Source organism: Bos indicus, chromosome 24 (genome assembly GCF_029378745.1).
Source record: "Bos indicus isolate NIAB-ARS_2022 breed Sahiwal x Tharparkar chromosome 24, NIAB-ARS_B.indTharparkar_mat_pri_1.0, whole genome shotgun sequence".
Lineage (NCBI taxonomy): Eukaryota > Metazoa > Chordata > Mammalia > Artiodactyla > Bovidae > Bos > Bos indicus.
This window is the reverse complement of record NC_091783.1, coordinates 57076706-57100021: the sequence shown is the minus strand read 5'-3', so window position 1 is coordinate 57100021 and position 23316 is coordinate 57076706. Positions and strand designations below refer to the sequence as shown.

The following is a 23316-nucleotide window of genomic DNA, read 5'->3' as shown; positions in this document are numbered from 1 at the left end:
TTCAGGATGGCTATTTTGACGTCCTGGCCTTTCCTGTAAGAACTGGGGTCTGCCTTCATGCCGGCATGTGCTTAAGGCCAAGGGATGTCAGAGAACTGTTGGGGTCCAGAGAGTGAGGTTAGAAAGTTTGGACCCAGCTCTCTTCAAAGCTGATAGTTATGCAGATCTTGAGGAAATGGCAACCCACTCCAGTGCGCTGGCCTGGAGAATTCCATGGACAGAGGAGCCTGGCGGGCTGTAGTCCACAGGGTTGCAAAGAGGTGGACACGACTGAGCAACGAACACTCTCACATTCACGTGCCCTAGAGCCAAACTCTACCTTCCAGCCCATGACCTTCCTTTCCCAGGCCAGGCCCACATGTCCCCAAGAGAGCAGGAGGGAAACCCAGGCCCAGGTGAGGCACTTCCATAGTTCTGTGTCTCCAAGGAAAAGGACATCCACTGGCACAAGCATTGAGTAAAAACCCTTTAATAACAAAATAACATTCACGATGTAGCTACTTCAGTTGTCTGGAAAACTCAGCTTACACTTGATTCAACATATCACTTTCCACAAAGTTTTTTTTTTTTAAAAAAAAGGACATAAAATGGCATAACAAAATATACCTCGAGTTTCATAAGACAAGTCTTCTCGGCAAATCCTAGTTAATAAGCCAGACCCATGCGTCTCTCATAATAAAAACTGTTGGGCACACTCATGTCTCAGACACTCCTCTGTTTACTTCGGATTAAAATACATTTGAATTTCGTAGATTCTACAATACCTGCTTCGAAAGGATTCGTGTGTGGGTTTGTGAGGGTGAGGAGAACTTGACTGAAACATCCATTTGGTTTTACGGCGGAAGAACATAGAAAGCTTTCTGGAAGATTAAACACGATTACAATCATAAATGGTCAACAAAAATCGACTTAAAATTCTTGTATCCATTCCTGTCTTTGGCAGATTAATAAGGGAAGAAATCAAGACTATCTATTACAAAGCTTTCATTATCACGATCTACTTTATAAGGCCAAATAAAATGTTTCTTGGCATTATTAATGAAAGCGCATTTTCAGTATATTCTCATGGATGGTCATATCAATGTGCTACCGTGGGTGATTTCCAACATTTTGCAGAGCGGGCTGCGGCCTTCCCACTGCTGTTTCCTAAGCTGCACTCCTATGCAAAACAAAGTGTGCTTGGCAACTGATTTGGTTTTATGTCAAGCATGTTGACTGGGGGAATAGGTATGAAACTTGAGAATGGGCCTCGGGACCCAAAATAAGAAAGAACGAGTTTGCCCAATCCACTGCAAGTGAAAATACTTTTTGAGAAATATAGGGGCCTCAGATAATTAGGGAGTTTATACAAAGAAGGTTTTACTAAACTAGGTTTCAAAACTTCTTATACCCGCTTTAGGATAGATGCAACATTGTTGGGCAGAAAAGAGTAAGCTAGAACCATCTCTCACTCTAGGGAGGAAAATCCATGATATGGGTGCACAGGTGAAGCTTTTAGGAATGGCCATCTATCTTTGCCCCCCCAAAACTGGAACAGCTGGTGGCGTTGTCCAGGAAAAGGGACAGAGAACCCAGAGAACAATGAATGATACTGACGCCATCTGAACTGCCCTGACAGAATACTCCAGTCTTCTTCTAGGAAATCGAGCACGAAGTGGCCATCCCCAAGCAAAGACCCAGGAGAGGCGAGTCCTGGGTCGATCTGCATCTCCATACAGGTGGCCAGTTATGTCTGAGGTCAGGAGCAGAAAGTCAAAAGGACTCTCTTGTGGGAACTTAAGATGCAGAGCTGTTTTTCAGTGCTCGTTTCCAAGCTCCTCTCGCATGGCGTGAGATAATGGGTTATGAGAATCTGGGGGATGCGAGGTGGCGAGCTCAGACTCGGAACGACCCTTCTCCTCGCACGTGAACTCGATTGAGTCTGACTCGGTTTGAAATCCCAACAGAGGTCAAGGTATTTTCGAGGTGAGACAGCTCCCAATAAAACCAATATTACCACTGTCTGAGGCTGAACTGTGTACATTTTCACAGTTTAATGTATACACAACCATTCCACAACCACTAATGAACAATTTGGCGCCCATGCATACATCAAGTCCATGAACCAAAGGGGAAGATCTAGTTCAAAATGAAAACCGTTGCTATTTAAGACCACAATGCATCACACTGCTAAATTTTTAGCCTCATGCATAAAATTATAGCACTGATTGGCAGTTGCTAATTATAATACTACACTGTTAACACAGAACAATTAATTGTTCAGACCAAGTAGCACAAATGTAGAAAATAATAAATTTTTTTTTTCAACAGAGCAAATGAACACAGATTGTTTCTTCAGCAAAATATGAAACTGTAAACTTTGGGCTCATTCTGCAACTTTCCCCAATCCAGAATAAATAAAATTCAAAGGGGGGGGGGTGAAAACCATACATTTTTTTTTAAGCTCACCTTTTCGTCTATTACAAAAGCACAACCTAAAACGTATAAAGCTTTTTTTTTTTTCTTTTTTCTTTTTTTAAATCACAGTTACCAAAAGAAACAGTGAATAATTTATTACATACGCTATAATAACATTACTCTAAACACTATTATCTATGAGGTATATCTGAGAAAATTCGGTAAGGAATTGCGCGGTCTGCATTGCCAACATGCCCAGGTTCATATTAAAGCTTTGGAACCGTGAAGAACTAGAAAAGGGAGAAGAACAGGGGAGGCAGAGGACAGACAGAGAAAGAACCTTTGGTATTAGTACAAATCTCGTTGTTTGCAGGGTTGCATTGCAAAGCACCACAGTACAATAAGCCCACCAATTTACTGTATGGAGGCCCAGTGGAAGCTGAGGTATTCACAGGAAGGATTAAAAAAAAGCACAGAGAAGTCCAGACTGGCTAAATCGTTGCTTTGGTTCAAGCAAGGCACTCGTCCCGTGGTTACATCACACTTTGCAAGTGAAGCATGAGGCTGAGGGGGGAATTGCTGAGGAAGGGTCTGCCAACCGGGGCTGTTTTCTGTGTTCAGGCTGCCATCCGTCTCCCTGCACTCCCTCTTCTAGGGGCTTGGTGGTCAGAAGGCTGGGGAAGGCGGTGTTGGCTTACAGAGTACTTCGCTGCTCAACCACCAGATCGTCTTGGTCTGGGAGAACACCTGTCTCCCGGGTATTCGGAGAATGCTACTTCAATAGGAATTTGGGAAGAAAACCAAAGCAATTTGCTATCTGAAAGTCAGGCCTTACACCTTTGCCTGGAATGGGGGGACAGATGGTGCTTGGAGCCTGTTTGGACCGGAAAGAAGATTCACATGGGTCAGTACGCTGTTTGGAAACTACAGGAAGGGATAACTGAGTGTTATCTTCAAATCTGTCAGTCTAGCTTCTAATTTCCTCTACTAGCTATACTCACATCCATGCGTGGATTGGAGGAATTGACTGGTCTTTTCCCTCCTTAGCTTCTTTGTGTAAATGGTCATTTAAAAAGCTGAAAGAGAACTACGTTAGTTGAAATGCAAAATACTAGTATCCAATAAACAACCAGACTGGAGGCTGATCTTCACATATGTCTGAAACTCATTTGGTCAACAGTTGAGAATGATTTCACCTTGCTCATGTACAAATCACTCTGGTGACTGAATCTTAGTGGTGAATTAATCAGTTAATTGACTCAAAAGAAACTTAAGACCAATTCACTTCATGAGTAAGAAGGGAAAAGAGAAGTAACTTTAAGCACTTGTTTCCTAAACTGGCAAATTGATTCCTCTGAAATTTTGTGGTCATCTTTTTTTCCTAATGAGTAATGTTTCAGCATCTGATGATACATGGCTTAAACTTCTCTCATAAGTACAGAGGTGCCCTCGAAACGATGCATTGTGTCAAGAGGAAAAGGGAAAAGCTGAACAGCTTAAATGTCACACGTATAAATGGTGATCGAATTCCCCTGACAAATACTGACAAATGCAAATTTTATGCATTTTTATTTTTATGCAAATAAAAATATGCATAACAATTCAACTCAGCAGACCAAGAATGAATTTTCTCTTCTCACTGAATCAGAAGCTTGTCTCTACAACACTCTGGAGGCAGGAGGCTCAACAGTGATCTCAATGGAACAGCGTGTACTTCCAGGGCAAAAACCCCTCTGTGAGCTCTAATAGATCAAGGCTAACCACATTTACAAGCAACTGATCTCATGTGACTTTATGTTGAGATTCTAGCTAGACAGATACCAAAATACCTGTTCCTATTTCTACCGGGTAAAAATGTCCATGACAAGCTCCAAGCCCTCCTCCTCTTGCCAACGTGTGGCCCGTCTCAGGCAGAGGCGCTTGAGGCGTGAACACAGTAGTGACCCAGAGGCTTGACTGGGCTTTGCCTCTGGGTCAGTTACTTGCGTCGGGTAACTATTTCACTCCTCTGGGCCTCCAGGGGCTGGACTAAAAACTTCTTAAGGTCCCTTCCAGCTCTACCGTCCAATGATTAGGATTCTTATTATTGGAAATCTCAACTGTGGCAGCTCCAAAGCAGGGCACAGAGGTCGTGGCTGGGACCGAAGGCCACTTTCAACCAGGCTTCTTCATCAATCTGGAATTTCAGGACCCAGTGACGGCAACATCTGAACACGCATCCTGAACACGTGGGCGGGACAGCGAACGCATGAAGAAAAACACAGAAAACATCCCTTTCCCGATCAGCAGCCACTGTCGCATAGATTAACTATTTCTTTGGGGTATCTGAGCTGTGGCCATACATGCCATACGTCAGAGAGAAGAGTTAAAATTATAAAAGAGCACAAGCAAAATGCAGACCGCACAGAGAAAGAAATCTTTGGTATCTTTGGTGTCATCAACACGATTAAAATTACAAATGGAAAAAGTCAGTGAGGTAGCCTTCTTTGGTTCTCACTAGAAATAGAAAGTTTTTCCTTTTTTTTTTTCTTTTTTCTGCTTTTTTTTTTTCCTTTTTTGTTTGTTGTTTTACACACACACAGAGTTCATTCTTGGAAGCAGCTAGTGTAAGGGTTTCTTTTTGCTGTTCTGATTTTTTTTTTTTAATTTATTATTCCAGTTTCTGTACAGAAGCCCCGAAATCCAGGCTGGTGAAGCAGGGTCTCAGCATGCGTTTTCTGAATGCACAGGTTCGGGTTGAATAGTCATTGCTTGTCCACAAACTTTGCTCTGTTGTCCGTCTGACAGCAAACAAACTGCAGTGCTTTCTGTTGTTTTAAATAAAAAATATAAACTATATCATGCACCTTTTGCAGATGCTGAATAAGTTAAATAAATAAGTTACAATATGAAGGCTCTGAGGGCCCCAATAATTAAAAGGTGAAGTTCGCTTGGTACCAGGTGGGGCTGCGAACTTAAATAATTTAATCACTGTTACTTAAACTATTTTCAAAGTTAATTCAAGAAAGAAAAATACCTCAATTGTTTTTTTTGTAACCTGTATTTCTTCCCTGTCTGTAACAGAATTTCTCTGCTTTATAAAGCAGACCTTCAAGGGGATTCTAAAAGGGATTGCGCATCTCTGATGCACCGTTGGTTTAGGTTCTGATAAATAAGCACAAAGAGTAAAATCAGAGTAAGGAAAGATTAAGTAATTATCAAAATCCTATACATTCAGTGTGCTAAAAACTAATTTAAATAAATTAATTACATTAATGGTACTTAGCTTGTTGGGTTATAACCCAAAGAGATAACGGGAAAAAAAAAAGGTTTCTTTGTCTTCATTTTTCAATGGACAAAACGTATAGCCTCGTTCCACAGTCTAAATGAAAATAAAGCAGAAAATTATAACCTCTGAACTTTCTCACATTCAAAAAGACCATTTAAATGTGACAAGCATGAAAAAAATATCACCATGTCCCTCCCTCTAGCTGACACAGCCCCCCCACAACCACATCACCATTTTCTCAACCCTGGAAACCAGAGCCCACTTTTTTCTTTATTAGTTCGTACTTTGCTACTTTTTCCTTCCTTTTCCTTTTTTTTGGGGGTGTGTCTTTTTTCAGGTCTTTGGATTTAGCTTTAGTTAATGAAAGATCCAGAATAAAGCTATTCAACCGAAGTCATCAAGCACGTGTGTCATTCTTACACAGATGATTAAATAAAATGCAAGGTTTCTTGAAAGCTGAGTTTACCTTGGATGTGACCAAATGAGTGGAATTCCAAGTATAGGGAATGAAGATGCTGGAATGTTCCCCCCCCACCCCGCATTTTGGTTTTCAATGTTACAATAAATAATAAAAACAGTGTACACTGTAGAAGTACCACATATATGTCAAACGACCATTGAAAACGTATTTATTGTGACAGGGACAGTATGTCTGGATGTACGGAGGTGTCTGTGCAGTGTGGACACTCACAGGCCATGGGTGTTGCTATAAGATGCCTTTGAGAATACATGGTGAAAGAGGCGTCTAAATCTGTATACACTCAAGCTGAAGACGGTACAAGGATTAGGCAAATGTGTCTACCAAGGTTTATGCGGTGGGAAATATCTCTGCTAAGGCTGGAGCAGAGTGGAAGACTTCTGTGGAATGAACAGATCTGTAGCCATGTGTGTTTTTCCTCCATTAAAAGGGAATGAACTGGTTAATTCCAGGCAACTAAACTCAACACCAGTAAGGAAAGCTTAGGCTCCAGCTTTCACTTGCCTCTGGCTGTCAGAGCCTTTTTGGTATCTGAGAACAGGAAGACTTCCGGTCCCCGTGGGGTTCATGGAACAGCCCATCAGCCTCAACTGTAAGTTCAGGGCCTACCTAAGGGAGGCTCTATGTCATTTTAATACATTAAAAAATTTTTATAACCAATTCTGAGACTTTCTAAAACAAATAAACCAACCCTCCCTCCCCTTGGCCCTTGGAAAGAAAAAAAAAATCATAGGTAGAAAATAGGCATTGGGACAGCCATATTTAAAGCCAACGTCATTAACTAGGTAAGATTTATACAGTGAACTCGGTACACTTGCTTCTTTTAGTAAGGATTTTGTGGCCTTATTTGAAAACTAGAATCTGCTGTTGCTGTAGAGGCGACTTGGTCTTTGCTAAATGTATAAAAGCTCTCCAATCTTACAAGTAAACATCAGAACGTTATAGGCAAACCAACCGTATCCCTTTTCTGTCTACCACGTTTCACTTGCTCTTACTGTAGGCTAACTAGTCTGAACCAAAAGGCATTGGCAGCAGCAACAAAAAAAAATCAGCTCTGATTGGTTAGGAATCGTGACAGTTACTGTCACAGTACTTGGGTTTGGGCTTTGGGGTCAACCTTGCTTGACCACATGGATCATCTTTTTCTCTACTTTTTAATATACTCCATTATTCTTCAATAAGACTGGAACCCAGCCTGCTCTTTTTCTATTTTTAAGAAATTCCTACTTCTACTATACAACCTCCTGAAAATCAGAGTTCACCACAAAGGTATATTGTCACGATGCTTCAGGAACAGCAATCAACGGACATGTCTATAATTCTACCAGCACTTTCAAAACTGGGAAAGCATTCCCCTGCACCCAGGTGGCAGTCACATCTTTCAAAAAGCCGTTTAACTTTAATATATCAGCATGAATAGGTGGACACCCAGCATAAAGAAAAATGGCTGACCATCTAAAAGGCATTTATGTTTGGCTCTGAAATACATTGTCTGACTTAACAAAAATGTGCGTGTGTGTGTATCAGATTTACTCCTAATTTTGATTTTATTTTAGCTAGAGATGAAAATAAGCTTGAATTTCCAGAGCCCTCAGGAAAAGAGACCCTGCAGAGGTGATTTCTCCCAAGTGTCAGGGCACCTGCCTTATTCCCACCTGTACTGCTAAGTGTTACAACCTACATGCTATTTTACATTTTGGAAAGGCCTTTAAATATTGTGGATGAGTTTTTATTGTTGTTGCTGTTTTCTTTTTTTTTTTTTTTAAGAAATATATTGGCTCTTTTTAAAATAAAAGTTTCCTGGAATGAAAGAACTACATCCTCAGAACAAAAATCACATTGAAAACAAAAACGGAGGCAAACTTATTTCCCCAAAGAAATAAAGAATTTTCCAGCCAATAGCTTTTGGATTTCCATTGTCTCAAGAATGTGAATTTGGTTTGGAACTGTCCCTTCACTCTGCCCTGCCCTTTTCATTGCTAATGCCTGGAATTTTTCTTGGATTGAGGAAATGGATCCTAAACTATAACTAAGTCCAAAGAGTTTTTTTTTCTAAAATTGGTAACCTAAGTTTTTAAATGCTTGAGGAAAGACATAGTGGGTCAAATTCCATTATAATTCAGTTTGCAGGGTTTTTTCTTCTTTCTTTCACATTTTTAACAAATTGAAATTCTGTAGGACTTAACTTTTCAATACACAAATATATAGACACACACATGTATTTATATATGTACGTAAATAATTTTTCAGAAGCAAGCACTTCTCTCTGGTATGGCATTATTTGCTATGAGACATTTATCAAAACCCCGGAGGGAAGTTCTTGCCTTTTTTTTACATTATGATATCTCCCTGTGGTCCCCAGGAACACTGAGGGTATATGTGTCTACACTTGGTTGGACCAGGGTTGAAATCTCAGGCCACGAAGGCAGCCTCTTTCAGTGTAGACATCTTCAGAGGACACCAGAGACCCAAATGCTGAGACTGGCATGCCAAAGAATCACTAACCAAACCAAGCAGGCTTCGCTCCTCAGCCCAGTCCGGGAAGAACAAGCATTTCCATTGGCCATGAGTCACAAAGATTCATTAAGAAATGCCCAAGTTGAAATTTGCTTTTATCAACCCAATAGGAGCACTCCCCTGCTGAAATATGCTCTTTTCTTGGTCATTTGACAAAGGAGACATGGAGAATGAGCAAGAGACAAAGCAACACAGGGCAAAGTCAAGGAACATCCCCGGGTAGGATGATTATAAAAGCCACGGAAAGTTACTTTCTTGTCGTGGCTCCAGGCTGCTGCCTCTGCAAAGGGAGACTGATGTGGAGGGGCAAGGGGCTGGCACCACAGACAACAGGTCTTCCAAGCAAGAATCGGGGATCCTCCCTACTCCTTGCCTTGTGTTTGCTCTCCAGGACTGAGACACCCCTACCCCCAACACCACTGCCTCACCCCAGTGCCAGCCGTGGCTGCACACGGGCTTGTCTAAACAAATCGGTCATTACCACCCTGAGGAAACCTGGTGAACCCACTGCAGCAGGAGCTGGACTTCTGCAAGAAGTCCCTTCGGTGGATCTACTCATTGAGGGGCATCTCGAACACCCCGATGGGACAGGGCTCCTGAAGAAGACGTGTCTGGGCTGGCCTCATCTCTGTAACTGGTGGGAACGGACCACTGAGCTCCCCCAGCAGTTAGAGAAGACGAATACCCACCTCCCTGGCCATGGTGGATGGACGTCACTCACCACCCTGATCATGGCTGAGACAGAGAACAGAGATGACTCGAAATACAAATAACACTCATTTGTCCCATGGACCCATTTATCAACACGTTAAAACGTTGAAATGCTTGAACTTGACTTTCAACCTTTCCCAGGAATTTTCACAGAAATCAGAATACTCGAAATCATCCACACTCTGGGATGGCATGAGAAATGAGCAAAGCTCTGAACTGAGTACTTAAGTGATGAAGCACTTGACAAAAACAAGACGTGAATTTGAACAGCAATAACTTTGGGTTATCACCAATGTCAAGTTGAATCTATATATGTATTCATATATTATATATATCTCTTTCTTTAGAAATGCAACTTTACAGCTGATTTTTTAAAAAGCTAATAGAAAAGTAGAAACTGACAATCATTTTTACATGTCTCCCCCCACCCCCAAATGAAGCCCTGTTAGGATGTAGCAATCACATGAAGATGAGGCTTGTCAATTCCTCTACAAATTCTTTGGTTCTGTGGCTCGGGAGAGGATGCGTCCCCAAGACCCCTACTCCTGACCCTCACTCTCCTTCCCTCCCTTGATGATGAGACTCTGAACACAGAAGGAACCAAGAGTAAGGGAGGGTTAAGCAAAGAACATTCAAGTGACAGTAAGATTCCCCACGCTCTGCTGAGCAGAGAGAACTGCTCAGTACCCCCAACATCTTAAAGTGGAGTTCCATGGAATCTTCTGAGAGATTCCATGTTGGGTAGAAAGCCATAAAACAAAATGATAGGCAAACAATAAAATCAAATAAATGACCCTTTCCTCTCGTTGCTCAGAAACAAAATTGATTACCTTTACACACAGATCAATGGCGCTATTAGTATTTAAGCCAGGCAAGAGGGGATAATGAACTGAAGCAAAGGTGTGAGAAATCCTCATCTTTGGTATTGTAGCTGTTGAGGTTTCTGTTGCTCTGTTCCGTGTTCTTTTGAAAAACTGCATAGGCACAAATTAAAGACAATCTTCACCTTTAAGATTACCGCGTGAGTCGTCGGATGGAGCAGCAGCCACGGAGGCTCTTCCTTATTTCTCTTCCTGTCTCAAACCCTTTTTAAAAATCTGCTTCCAAAAAATGTCCCAAGAGGTCCGTTCGAACACAGTGTGTCTCGATGTTTTTTGTTTCTGTTTTTTTTTTTCCTTTCTGGCGTGCTTCCATCTTGGTGGTGGTGGATTTTCATGGATGTCCGTTTTTCCTTTCTGGCGTGCTTCCATCTTGGTGGTGGTGGATTTTCATGGATGTCCGTGTTTCTTTATTCATTTCAATGGGACAGTTTTGTTTGTTGCAGAAGTAGGTGCAGAAAAAGTTTCTTTGGTTTCGATTAAGTAATTCATAAAAAAAGTCAGTCTCAAGTGTCTGTAAAGCATCATCGCAGCGTTTGGCTTGCTTTGAACACCCCTGTGGTGCCCACCTGGGGCCATTCACTGGTAAATATGCACATGGTGACTGTCGCAATCTCCTGGGGTCCTGTGGGCCCTCCTCCACTTGCTGTGGGAAGGTGACAGCCAGGAACCGGAAAGCCACTTGCTCGGTGGCTTGGCTAACATCCTTGGCGTAGCCGGTCCAGTTGGCCCAGGGATGAGCCAAATGCGAGCGCTGAAAGCCATTTGGAGTTGCACAGGTTTTCTGACTTCTAAAAGTAATCACAGTATTTTTTTCAGGCTAGAAAATGGCAAGTAATAAATGTCTTTGGTTTGCAGTATTCTGCTTCTTTGGTGTGCTGTGTTTTTCTCCAGATTTATTCAGCTGTTCTGCTAGGATGATTCAATAATGAAAGAGATTCAGGACTAGATGATGTTATGAGCAACATGTTCGGTGGTTTGAATTCTTTTTTCCCCTTGCTAGGAAACACTGAAAACATCCCTGTTGATGGGGTGGACAAGGGAACAACCCAAATCTGAAAGCGTGAGGCTGTATTATGTGGTGGTCATAATGCACAATAGGAGGAACCAGGTGATGGATAACCAAGAAGGATACATTTATGATCTAAAAAAATCTAGATCTTTTAAAATGCTGCATTTGCTCCGTATACCATAACAGTTAAATTGGCCTCCTGAGTGTGCGTTTTCATTACGTACAAACAGAATTTGTAGCAAACTGCAAAATGTGCTTGAAGCCATATTCCCAATGATTCCCTCTTGACTTCCCAATTGGTGTCTTGAAAATCCAGATGCAGTGAATCCAGAACCTTCCTCACTTGTCTATTTATCTTCGTTGTGCTTGATACTTGGCGCTCAAGTGAACTGACTTGGTTTGTTTTATTTTTTGATGGATCCAAGACCATGTGAGATTTCCAGGAGGTAAGGAAAAGAAACCTGTAAACTGGATCAACTTAAAGCTTTCTAAACCATTCAATGAAAACGATGCCTGAGTTGGGAAAAAACAGGTTCTTGGATTTGTTTTTGTTTTTGTTTTTAAACTTCCATATTTAAAACTTGTGCTCAGTAATTGTCATTCGGATGGTTTTTTATGTTATGGCTGTGAATGTTGGTGAACTACGGTTTGATGAAGCTAAGCACTTGGAAAGCAAATGAGGTCATTCTTGTTGCTAGATTCTTCTCTTACTGTAGCATCTTGGGAACTCAAACTCAAGAGTCCTTATACAAGCCAGAGTCCTACTATTAACTCATGGGAACGCTGACTGCAAGAGGCTGACAGAACCCAAACTGGGATGCTGACATTCTAAGCAATCCTGATTGGCTGACCCTACGCTGGAATTGACTTGCTCTAGGACGGCCCCATTTGGGTTCCTGGGGTGCTTAGCACGCTCGCTCAGAGGACAATGTCCGGTTCAAAGAGATTAGTTTTCAGCTTGCATGTGGATTCCATAGCCATTAAAAACAAACGAACAAAAAAGAACACCTGGCCTATGATTACAGCTAGAATAGAAAAGTTTCAAGAGAATTGTGCTTTCAAATCACCAGTGAAGGGCCCCAGCTAAGAATCCGGTGTCTCTTTCCTCTGCGTTTTCTTTGGGTATCTGTTGTCCTCGTCGGGAGGCGACTTGTGCCCAGCTGAGAGTCCTTCCGTCACGCTTTGGTGCAAGTGCCGGAGGTGGATGAGGCGCCGCCCGCGCTCAGGTCGTCCTGCCACTTCTCCAGGCTGCGGCGCCGGGCGTTCATGAAGAAGTTGCTGACGGTCGTGAGCTCCAGGCCCAGCTGCTGGGAAATGGTGATCTGCATCTCTTTGGACGGGCGCTTGTTCTCCTTGAAGATGGCGAACAGCGTTCGGCGTTGGAGGTCGGTGAACACCAGGCGGGATTTCTTCTGGGAATTGTTCCTGTCCTTGCTGGGCTCTTGCTCTTTGCGTTTGCACGCTGGAAGGGGGAGAGAAAGAGCAGAGAGTCAGGGTGAGGCTGAGACCCGGTCCTCCCCCCGAGCTGATGCACCAAGGAACAGGGGCAGACTCGCAGAGGGGATGTAGACCGTTAAACTTTATTCTGCGAATTGCCTGGCTGTCAGTAACCAGCCTTCCCAGTTCATCTCTGCGTGATGGAGGGCATCCGTTAGTGGGGGGACGGAGAGAGGAGAAAAGAACAGAGCTGTTCTACACACTCGGGTTTTTGAACCAAACGCCTGTTGCTTTCTCTTTCACCCCTGACCCCCCACCCCCACCCCCTTAAAACTCTTCATCTGTGAAATCAGGTATTCTGAAGAAAAGGACCCCTTCCCCGGGGGGAAGCCTGGTTACCCAGTTCCTCTTTCACAGTCTCCCTCTAGAACTGCTGAGAGCTGAGCCACAATGACTTTCTGGAGTCAAAACTTAAAAGTGGTGTCATTTCTCGAAATCAAACCTTCAACCCACATGACTCAAAAAGTTGTGAACAGAATGAAAGGAGTGATGGCATCATCCCAACCCCAAATCCCCTTCCTCTAGACTTTAGAAAAAATTAAAAAAAAAAAAAAAAAAACAACATAAAATCAAACAGGGAGGGGAAGTCCATGAAAAAGTTGGTTTAACCAGTTGTAATTTGGCTGGTCTGATGTGAAGCCAGTACATGAAGACCAGGGCTGAGGTTGGCAGAAGAACCCACATTTACAGAGGATCAGATTAGAGCCCTAGAAATGTGAATAAGTAGATGGAGAGTGTCTGATTCAGTAGCTAGGTCTCCACACCTGGGCTGCCAGCACACTTTAATATGTGTTGCTGCCTCGCCTTACCCTACACATTCCTGGAAGGCGGGCATCAGGTCTGTGTGATGCTCCCGACTGGCTCTTTTTGGAACCGCGGATATAACTGAATGCCTGGGATACTGAGGACAAGTGGTGTCTTGACTCTTTCAGGAATGTGCACATTTCACAGACAGAGTGGGTCCCAGAAAAGTAACCTCTAAGGGCTAGTACAGTGCATACAAGTCACAGATTTAAACACGAGAACACGCGCTAAAATCACTGAACAGAAACCTCAGCTCATCCAAGGTTTTTGTGTAGCCTCAAGAGCCGACTCATTGGAAAAGACTGATGCTGGGAAAGATTGACGGCAAAAGCTGAAGAGGGTGGCAGAGGATGAGATGGTTAGATTAGACGGCATCACCGACTCAACGGACGTGAGTCTGAGCAAACTCTGGGAGAAAGTGAAGAACAGGGAAGCTTGGCGTGCTGCAGTCCATGGGGTCGCAAAGAGTCGGACACAACTTAGTCTGTCTGAACAATAACAGACACAGCTAATCCAGGAAAGGCAAGGAGGGAGCAGAAGTCTAGCTTTGAGCATCCTTCCCTGAATCAACTCCTACTGGACATTCTGGCCCCAGCTGAGCTCTCCTTGTACTCTTCTGACGTTCCCCCAAGGCGAGCTGTCTGGAGTACTGTCTGGAAGCCTTTTCAGACTTCTCAAAGCCCTGATTTGTGAGTCTTGCTTCTGAGCTTTGGGTCAGGCCATTCTTCTCTCTGCATTCTGCAAGGAGAATGAGCTGTAGTGGGGCTGCTGCGGTGTGAGTATCAGGGGAACATCCTTCAAACGGCGGGGTCTTAGGATTTAACCTGAGGACCAACACTCACAGGAAAGATATTCTGGAAGCTGAACTCCCCCCGACCCAACTGGCCAGCCTCCTTGTCAGATGCCATCAGCCATAAAGGCATCACTCCTAAAACAAGTAAGAAGCTGTGAAAAAGGGCAGGGGCAGGAGAGCCCTCCGTAAAACTGCTGGGCGACGTCAGCTCTACTAAACCCTCTCCTCCTGACTTTTCCTTCTCTTACTTCCACAAGTAATCGTGTTACCTTTGAGAATTAAACATAGCACACATATGAAAGTGAAAGGTGCTCAGTTGTGACTCTTTGTGACTCCATGGATACACAGTCCATGGAATTCTCCAGGCCAAAATCCTGGAGTGGGTAGCCTTTCCCTTCTCCAGAGGATGTTCCCCACCCAGAGATGGAACTCAGCTCTCCTGCATTGCAGGCGGATTCTTTACTAGCTGAGCCACCAGGAAAGCCCACATATACACACCTATAAGAAACAATTTGTTTCATTCCAAACCCCGATTTCTTGGAAAGCTTGGATTCTCTCAGATAAAGGGCACTTGCCCTGCAATGGGAACTCAGAAACGGCTGAAACAGCTTACAGTTACTCTTCTCCCATAGGAACTTCCCAGTTAAGATTTCTTCTTTGATTATCCCTGGGAGGTCACACTTTTGCTGGGTTTTGGATATTTACTTTAATCTGCGTTGGTAAACTTACTCTCTCTAGTGCAATCCTCTACAACCGTGCTTCTCAAGTTCAGAGTGGGGACTTCCCTGGTGGTCCAGTGGTTAAGAACCCACCTGCCAATGCAGGGGACGTGGGTTCGATCCCTGGTCCAGAAGTTTCCATATGCTACAAGTCAACTAAGCCTGTGTGCCACAGCTACTGAAGCCCACACGCCCTAGAGCCTGTGCTCCACACCAAGAGACGCCGCCTCAGTGAGAAGCCTGCACGTCGCAACTAGAGATCAGCCCCTGCACGTCGCAACTAGAGAAAGCCTGCCTGCAGCAATGAAGACCCAGCGCAGCCTAAATACATGGATACTAAAAAAACAAAGCTTAATTGCTCAGGGATTATCTGGAAAGCTTGTTCAAACGCAGGATCTGAGGCGGTCAACCTGGGTGGGGCCCAACAGTCTGCATTTCTAATGAGCTCCCAGGTGATGTGGCTGGTCCATGTCCTGCTCCTGTTTGACCACGTCCAGTCTTGATTCACGAACCTAACATTCCAGGTTCCTGTGCAATATTGTTCTTTACATTGGCCTTGACTTTCACCATCAGACACACCTCTACGATGTCACTTCCGCTTTGTCCCTGCCACTTCCTTCTCTCTGGAGCTGTGAGGAGTTGCCCTCCGCTCTTCCCCAGCAGCACACTGGACACCTGCCAACCCTAGGGGCTCCCTTTCCAGTGTCGTGTCTTTTTGCTTTTTCACACTGCTCATGGGGTTCTCGCGGCAAGAATACTGGAGTGGTTGGCATTCCCTCCTCCAGCGGACCACGTTCTGTCAGAACTCCCCACCGTGACCCGTCCATGTTGGCTGGCCCTACACGGTATGGCTCATAGCTTCACTGAGTCACGCAAACCACTTCACCACGACAAGGCTGTGACCCATGAAGGGGAACAAGGATCTGTCTGGCTCCCAGAGTCTCAGAGGAGCACCCTGATGGAATGAAATGTTCGGGAGCCCAGCACCTGGATTCTAATCTGGGCTCCTTTACCTCCAACACTTGGCATCTCGGTAAATGACATAACCTCCCAGTGCCCGTCTTCCTCATCAGCATAATGGAAGGAAGATGCTCACCTCTGTAGAGGCTTCCATGAGGCAAAGTGTGCGCATGCCACCTCCCCTCTGGCTGGATTACCCCAGGAATCCCAAGGTAGGTAAGTGGAAGAATTATTCTTACTTTAAAATGAAATAAGTGGAGACCTGAGGGTGTAAGTGACTGAGCTAAGGTCACATTCCAGGCTGGCTGCAGGCCCAGGGCAGGCGTCCAGCCCTTGGGTCTCCCCATCTTCGTCCTCTACAGAGATGGCACTCACGCCCCTGGCCCCTTAAATAGAATCTATCTGCAGGGCAGCCCCGGGGGTCTGTCCCCAGAAATCCTGACTCTCACTATGTGGGGTAGGGTTCTGGAATCTGAGCTTTCACAAACCTCTGAGGGTGCTTCTGAGACATGAGAGCCTGTGTGCTTGACCCCACAGCCAATTCAGGTTCCCGGATTGCTGTTCTCACCCCAGCCTCCCGGGACACAGGTGCCAAGCCCACATTTGGAAGATTCTGAGTAAACAGTGATGTGGGGAAACCGCCTGATAATAAGATCTGGCCACATAGATTCTGCCAACATCGGCTGAGACCCTCAGTCAATTCATTCTCTTTGGGTTAATCACACAGTCCTCAGCCTTCATACCAGTATTGATTATTCTTCAGATAATGCTTTATTGGTGCCTTAAAAAAACACATTAAGAAACTGAAGTGTAGTTAATTTACAATGTTGTGCCAGTTTTAGGTATACAGAAAAGTGATTCAGTTACACACACACACACACACACACACACACACACACACATATTCTTTTTCAGATTTGTCCATTATAGGCTATTACAAGATATTGGATCTAGTTCCCTATGCTGTCCAGTAGGTCCCTGTTCTTTATTTTATATAAAGCAGTGTGTATATGTTAATCCCAAACTCCTAACTTAACTCTCCTTCCCCTTTCCCTGTTAACCCCTTTGGTAACCATAAGTTTGCTTTCTGTCTGTGAATGTATTTTTGTTTGTAAATAAGTTCACCTGTATCGATTTTTAGATTCCACATATAAGTAACATCAAATACTTCTCTTTCTCTGACTGACTTCACTTAATATGATAATCTCTAGGACCACCCCATGTTGCTGCAAATGACATTGTTTCATTCTTTTTTATGGCTGAGTAGCATTCCACTGTGTGTGTAAATGCACATTATGTGTGGCACACGTACACACACACACACATATGCATCTCACATCTTTATCCATTAATCAGCTGATGGACATTTGCATTGTCTCCACGTCTCGGCTATGGTAAGCAGTGTTGCTGTGAGCACTGGAGGTGCATCTATCTTTTCAAATTACAGTTCCTCTGGGTATATGCCCAGGCGTGGGATTGCACGGTCACATGGTAACTCTATTTTTAGTTTTTTAAGGAACCTCTATACTGTTCTCCATCACAGATGCACTAATTTACACCCCCACCAACAGTGTGGTAGGGTTCCCTTTTTCCCACGCCTGCTCTAGCATTTACTACTTGTATTAACAGACTTTCTAATGGTGGTCATTCTGACTGGTGTGGGGTGTATTTGTGCTTTTAAGAGGGTACTTAGGCAGTGCTGATGCTGGTCCAAGTTGGCCTGTCAGGTTATATTTGAAGATATATCCATATACGAGTTAAGAGACAAAATGTTAAAAGTTTAACGTTCAGCAGCCTGCAGAGAAAGAACAGATCAACACATCCTGTATATTCCTTCCCAAGAGCTTCCCAAAGCCAACAGATCTGATACCAACGAATGCAAAGCTGCAGCTTGTGGTTTGACAATGCACGGCAAGTCCAAAAGCCCAAAAGAATGAGGCAGCAAATACGTAACATGCCCAAAGTCCAGACACTTGGCAGCTGCCACCCCATGATTCCTACAAAAGCAGTTGGTCAGGAGCTGAAGGAAGGTACAAAAAGAGGGCAAACACCTGCTATGCGAGTCTAAGAAAAAGCAGACAGATCAAACGACATCTGGGAGTTCGCGTGAAGGCAGGAACCTCAGAATTTCTCAGACAAGATGTAAAGTCAGCTATGCCCAGGGGCACAGTCAAGAGTGTCAACGGTTTTGGTGTGAGAACATTGCATGCTACAGTCAAATACCCATCTCACAACAGCTCGGGAAATGCCAAGTAGCTCCCGACAGCCCAGGAACATGTGCTGGAAACCCAACAGACGGTGCTCATCAGCCGTGTGGATGAGCTGAGCTCCTCCCACTCGAGGTAAGCTCTGCTCCCAGAGGATGGGAGGTTAGCTCGGACTCCTGCCGGCGCTGGGGTCTGCTTCTTCTCCTCCCTCTTCCAGGAGAGAAGGGAGGGCGTGCCACGGGGCCGTGTGTGTGTGTGTGTGTGTGTGTGTGTGTGTGTGTGTGTCTGTGTGTGTGTGTATTGCCGGATGGGAGGAGGGAGTCATTCCCCAGCCATTCCCCATCTTCCTTCCTCTCTTGGGAAGTGGTCCCCAAGTGGGCCATGGAAGTTTGAGAGCTCATGTCTACGGCAAAGACAGGAGAAGTCATTTGCGTGCAACGAGGCTGTCTATTGGGGTTACAGAGCTTTTCCTCCCCTTCTGGGGCAGGAACAGTATTAGCTCAGATGGATAACACTACCTGTCTTTTGTGGCCCACGACCTGGGACCAGCAGATTACAGAGATGGAGGCATCTGTGTTCAACAACAGAGGTGACAGCTACTGCCTAAGACAAGTGGACAAAAGTTTCAGACTACCGGGCTCGCAGGGTGAAATAAGAAGAGGGGAAGCGCTGGTTTGAGGCTGAAGCCCTCTAAGATCCCTGAGATGCCCATTCACCTGTTGGCTGGTGGCCACCCTTCAGAGGGGCAGAACCTGACAAAGAAAGTTCATCTCCAAGCCCGTGCCACTTCCCTGGAGCAGATCTTCCTACACCAGGAGCGAGAGAACTTCCACCACTGGCCCTTTCTCCCTGCGTCCCCCCAACGGGGCCAGGCCACTCCTGGGTATCCTCAGGGGCTCAGCTGTCCTCCGGCAGCCAGGGCAGCTGGCCACAGCGCTGTCCAACACTTGCACACGGGCAGCCAGGCACGTGGCAAGGCTGTACAGCCAGAAGTCATTCCCATCAAGAGCGGATTCAAAGGGAGGCGGGATAGGGTGAGGGACAGCATCAGAGACTCAACAAAACATGCAGGAGGCGCGACAAGTGAGACGCATCGCCATGGGCTTGCCTTTCATGCACAGCCGGGTAGGGCACTCCCCCCAACCCCCACCCCGCCGGCCACAAAGGGCAGAGACCATGTCGTTCCTCTGACGGAAAAGGCTCATTCTCACCCATCACTGATCTTCCTTACTGGGACAGAGGTCTCTGGTATTTGCATGCCCTGAGTGAGAAAGTTCAGTGACTTTAGGGCACATGACGCGAGGAGCCGACTCATTTGAAAAGACCCGATGCCGGGAAAGACTGAGGGCGGGAGAAGGGGACGACAGAGGGTGAGGCGGTTGGATGGCATCACCGACTCAACGGACATGGGTTTGAGCAAGCTCCGGGAGCTGGTGATGGACAGGGAAGCCTGGTGGGCTGCAGTCCACGGGGTCGCAAAGAGTCGGACATGACCTAGCACCTGAATGACAAAATGAACGTCGGGGCTGACACGTAGGCCTGGAAGCCCCTTTCCCGCCGCTCTGAGTCCCGAGGGGCCAGCTGCGGCCCTGCTCTGCCAGTTCTGCTCGCTTTGGAGCTGAGACCACCCCACTCCCCAACCCGCCCCACGCCACGGGGATTCTGCCCCAAGAATGCAGGTCCCTGCTGAGAAAAAGCGCAGGACAGCCTCCCGTCTGTTTCTGGGGAACCCGTCCCACGATCCGCTGCAGAATCATGAGCACCAGAAGGGTCCCGTGGACTCCGGCCTAATTGCCCCCGTTGGCAGAAAGGAAAGTGTTTCACGGAAATGAATAACAGGCCTACGACTTGAAACAAAAAGATGCTGTAGGTTTGCTTTTCTGGAGGCCACGGACACGGGGAGAAGGCTGAAACGGCCGCGGTCAGGGCAGGTCCAGCCCTGCCTGAGTCCGGAGCTCTGCCGGTGCCAGCCGGGTGGCTGGGGCATGGCCACTGCGCCTCCTTCCCCCTCCCGGGGACTGGACCGAAACAACTGCGGTCTGTCCGTCCTCCTGACGATGTGCCTTCCGCCTTCCTCTCCCTCCGCCTGGTGCTGTCTTACGTTATCTTCCCAAATGCAAACGCGGTCTTTCTCCCTGACTTCTCAAGGGGTCCGAAGAATTAAGGACGTCGTCAGCCATTCCCTCCAAGCTGTTACCACACACAGCCCTTTCCTCCTCTCGAGTCCCGTGGTGGGCAGGTGCCTCTTTTGGGGGATACTTACCCTACCTGCCCTAGTGGGAAATGGAATCAGGGTGTCTCTTCCCTTCCAGTCTAGAAGCTTCAGTCTTGTTAACCCTTTGGACCACCTCGCAGGGGTCAGGAACTGTCTGCTGGTGAAGGCAGTCTGAGCAGGCACCACGCGGGAGTTAGTGGGGTCACTGTGGGTACCACGCGGTCTCTGGGGTCCAGAAACATCAGCCTCCCAACGCTTGTGCTCTCAGCTCACATCTTTTAGATTTTTTATTTTTTTCTCTTTTTTTAAAATTAATTTTTATTAGAGTTGTTTTAAATGTTGTGTTTCTGCTGTACAGCAAAGTGAATCAACCTTAGATGCTAGGTATAAAACAGATAACTAATGAGAACAAGCCTTACAGCTCAGGGAGCTCTGCTCAGTCTCTGTAATGACTGAATGGGGAGGAAGTCCAAAAGGGAGGGGATTTTTTGGATGCATGCACGCACGCTCCCTTTTGGACTTCCTCCCCATTCAGTCATTACAGAGACTGAGCAGAGCTCCCTGAGCTGTAAGGCTTGTTCTCATTAGTTATCTGTTTTATACCTAGTATCTAAGGGCTTCCCTGATGGCTCAGTGGGTTAAGAATCCACCTGCAATGCAGGAGACATAGGAGATGCAGGTTTGATCCCTGAGTCGGGAAGATCCCCTGGAGGAGTAAATGGCAACCCACTCCAGTATTCTTGTCTGAAAAATCCCATGGACTGAGGAGGCTGGTGGGCTATAGTCCAAGGATTGCAATGCGTGTGTGTATATATGTGTGTGTGTGTGTGTGTGTATACGTGTGTGTGTATCCAAAAAATCCCATTTTGGACTTCCTTCCCATTCAGCCACCACAGAGACCGAGTAGAGCTCCCTGAGATGTAAGGCTTGTTCTCATTAGTTATCTGTTTGATGTGTAGTATCTACAGTGTGGATATGTCAATCCCAATCTCCCAATTCTCCACTCCCCATTTTAAACTCCCATCTTTCCTGCTTCCTCTCCGCATGCTGGCTTCTTCTCGTGAGCTTTCTGGCCCATCCCAGTCCTCCAGGAACCCGGCAGCCCTTTCCAGCTCGGCCTCCCCTCCTGCCCCGTGCCCCCTCCTCCAGGCTGCACTCCCCTCTCCCCTCACTGCCCAGCATCATCTCCCATGTCAACCAGCTGGCCTGGGAGTCCTGCAGAGGTAGACCTTTCCTTCCAACCCTCTTCCCTGGAAACCACAAACACACAAAACAAAGAGAGATCCTTGCAGAGGCCTGGGCTGGCAGGGGTGGTGGTGAGGGGGCCATGCCTCCACAAAGCAGAGGAACTGTGGCCCCACCGGCATAGCATGATGCCTGGAGACGCTCAAGGATGGTCAGTGGAGAGCCACCCCTTGCCCCGCACAGTACCCAGAAGACACACTGGCCTCAGATGCAGGCAGAGGAGACTCCTTCTTGGTGTGGTTTCTGCCCCCGGCTGGCTGATGCTGAAGGCGGCCTGCCTCAGCTTAATCAGGTCAGTGGCAGGCTTAACCCCTGCCAGACTGACTGCATCCCTTTCCCCTGGGAAGAGGGCCACTGAAATCCTGCTTCAAAGTCATCCTGCGCAACAGCCCCGGTACAAACAAGAAACAGCTCTGAGGGCAGGTGTGGCGAGGAGGGAGCAGGGCAACTGCAGCTTCTAGGAAGCAGGGGCAGGCCCCGGGGGAAGCAAGGCAGCCCAGCAGCTGGACCAAGGCAGGCAAACTGCGAAACTGGCCCCCCTTCTTCCCTGCCACCATCCCGGCCTCCTGCCGCCACTCTGCAGGGCCTCCCCGCACGAGATGGAGGCGCTCTGCTCTTTCTGGATCCGGGCTGGTCTGGCGATTTGCTCTGGCCAGCAGAAGGGACAGCCTACACCTCCAGAAGCCGGGTGATTTGTTCACGCTCCCAGAGCGCTGGATGTCACGTGACAAGCCCAGGCCAGCCTGGGTCCGCCCACCCCAGCCACCGACTGTAGCGGACCCAGCAGAGACCACCCAAGCATGGCCTTGAACAGCAGAACTGCCCAGCTGACCCATGGACTCCTGAGCAGAAATAAACGTCCATGGCTGTATGCCACCGGTTCTGTGGTTCTGTGGCAGGTGGCATCCCTGTGGCTACACAGAGCTGATAAGGAAGCAAAGAACAACTGTCGCCTTCCTGCCCAGGCTGTGAGTGAATGCAGGGTGAAAAAAAACCTCGGCCTGAAGTCCAAGACCTGGTCGCCAATTTTACGTTGGCCACTTATCAGCTGCATGACCTGGAGCCTCCGTTTCCTCATCTGTAAAATGGGGATGGATACTAGTGCAAACCCTTCAGACATCAAGGGGTAGTTCAATGCTTGGTGCACAGTCGGCAGTCCGTAAATATCCTTCCTTGCTTCACAGCTGCTGCTGCTGCTGCTGCTGCTGCTAAGTCGCTTCAGTCATGTCCGACTCTGTGCGACCCCAGAGATGGCAGCCCACCAGGCTCCCCCATCCCTGGGATTCTCCAGGCAAGAATACTGGAGTGGGTTGCCATTTCCTTCTCTAATGCGTGAAAGTGAAAAGTGAAAGTGAAGTCACTCAGTCGTGTTTGACTCCTAGCGACTCCATGGACTGCAGCCTACCAGGCTCCTCCGTCCATGGGATTTGCCAGGTAAGAGTACTGGAGTGGGTTGCCATTGCCTTCTCTCCTTGCTTCACAGAGAAAGAAGAAAAAAGGGTGGGGCGGGGTAAGAAAGTGAAGTTAAGAATTTAGAGGCTGAAATGATTTGCCAAGACTTGATCAATTGTAGATGAACTGTCCAGAGGTCTTATGGCAAATAAAAAGTTAAAGA

The 23316-nt window shown here is 46.4% G+C and overlaps 1 protein-coding gene across 3 annotated transcripts in view; it reads right to left on the bottom strand.

Annotated features, from left to right (window-relative positions):
* Positions 1 to 453: 453 nt before the first annotated feature.
* Positions 454 to 23316, bottom strand: part of ONECUT2 (one cut homeobox 2) — a 57223-nt gene continuing 34360 nt past the window's right edge. The window contains exons 2-3 of one of the 3 annotated variants that reach the window (XR_011563861.1): positions 10202 to 12723; positions 454 to 5204 (exon numbers count right to left, since the gene is read on the bottom strand). Coding sequence is in view for 1 of the 3 variants with exons in the window: in XM_019986439.2 (XP_019841998.2) it covers positions 12437 to 12723 (287 nt within the window). In the remaining 2 variants the exon portion in view is untranslated. Of the gene's footprint in view, positions 12724 to 23316 lie in introns of all 3 variants that reach the window. The other 2 variants (XR_011563862.1, XM_019986439.2) reach the window with 2 other exon arrangements.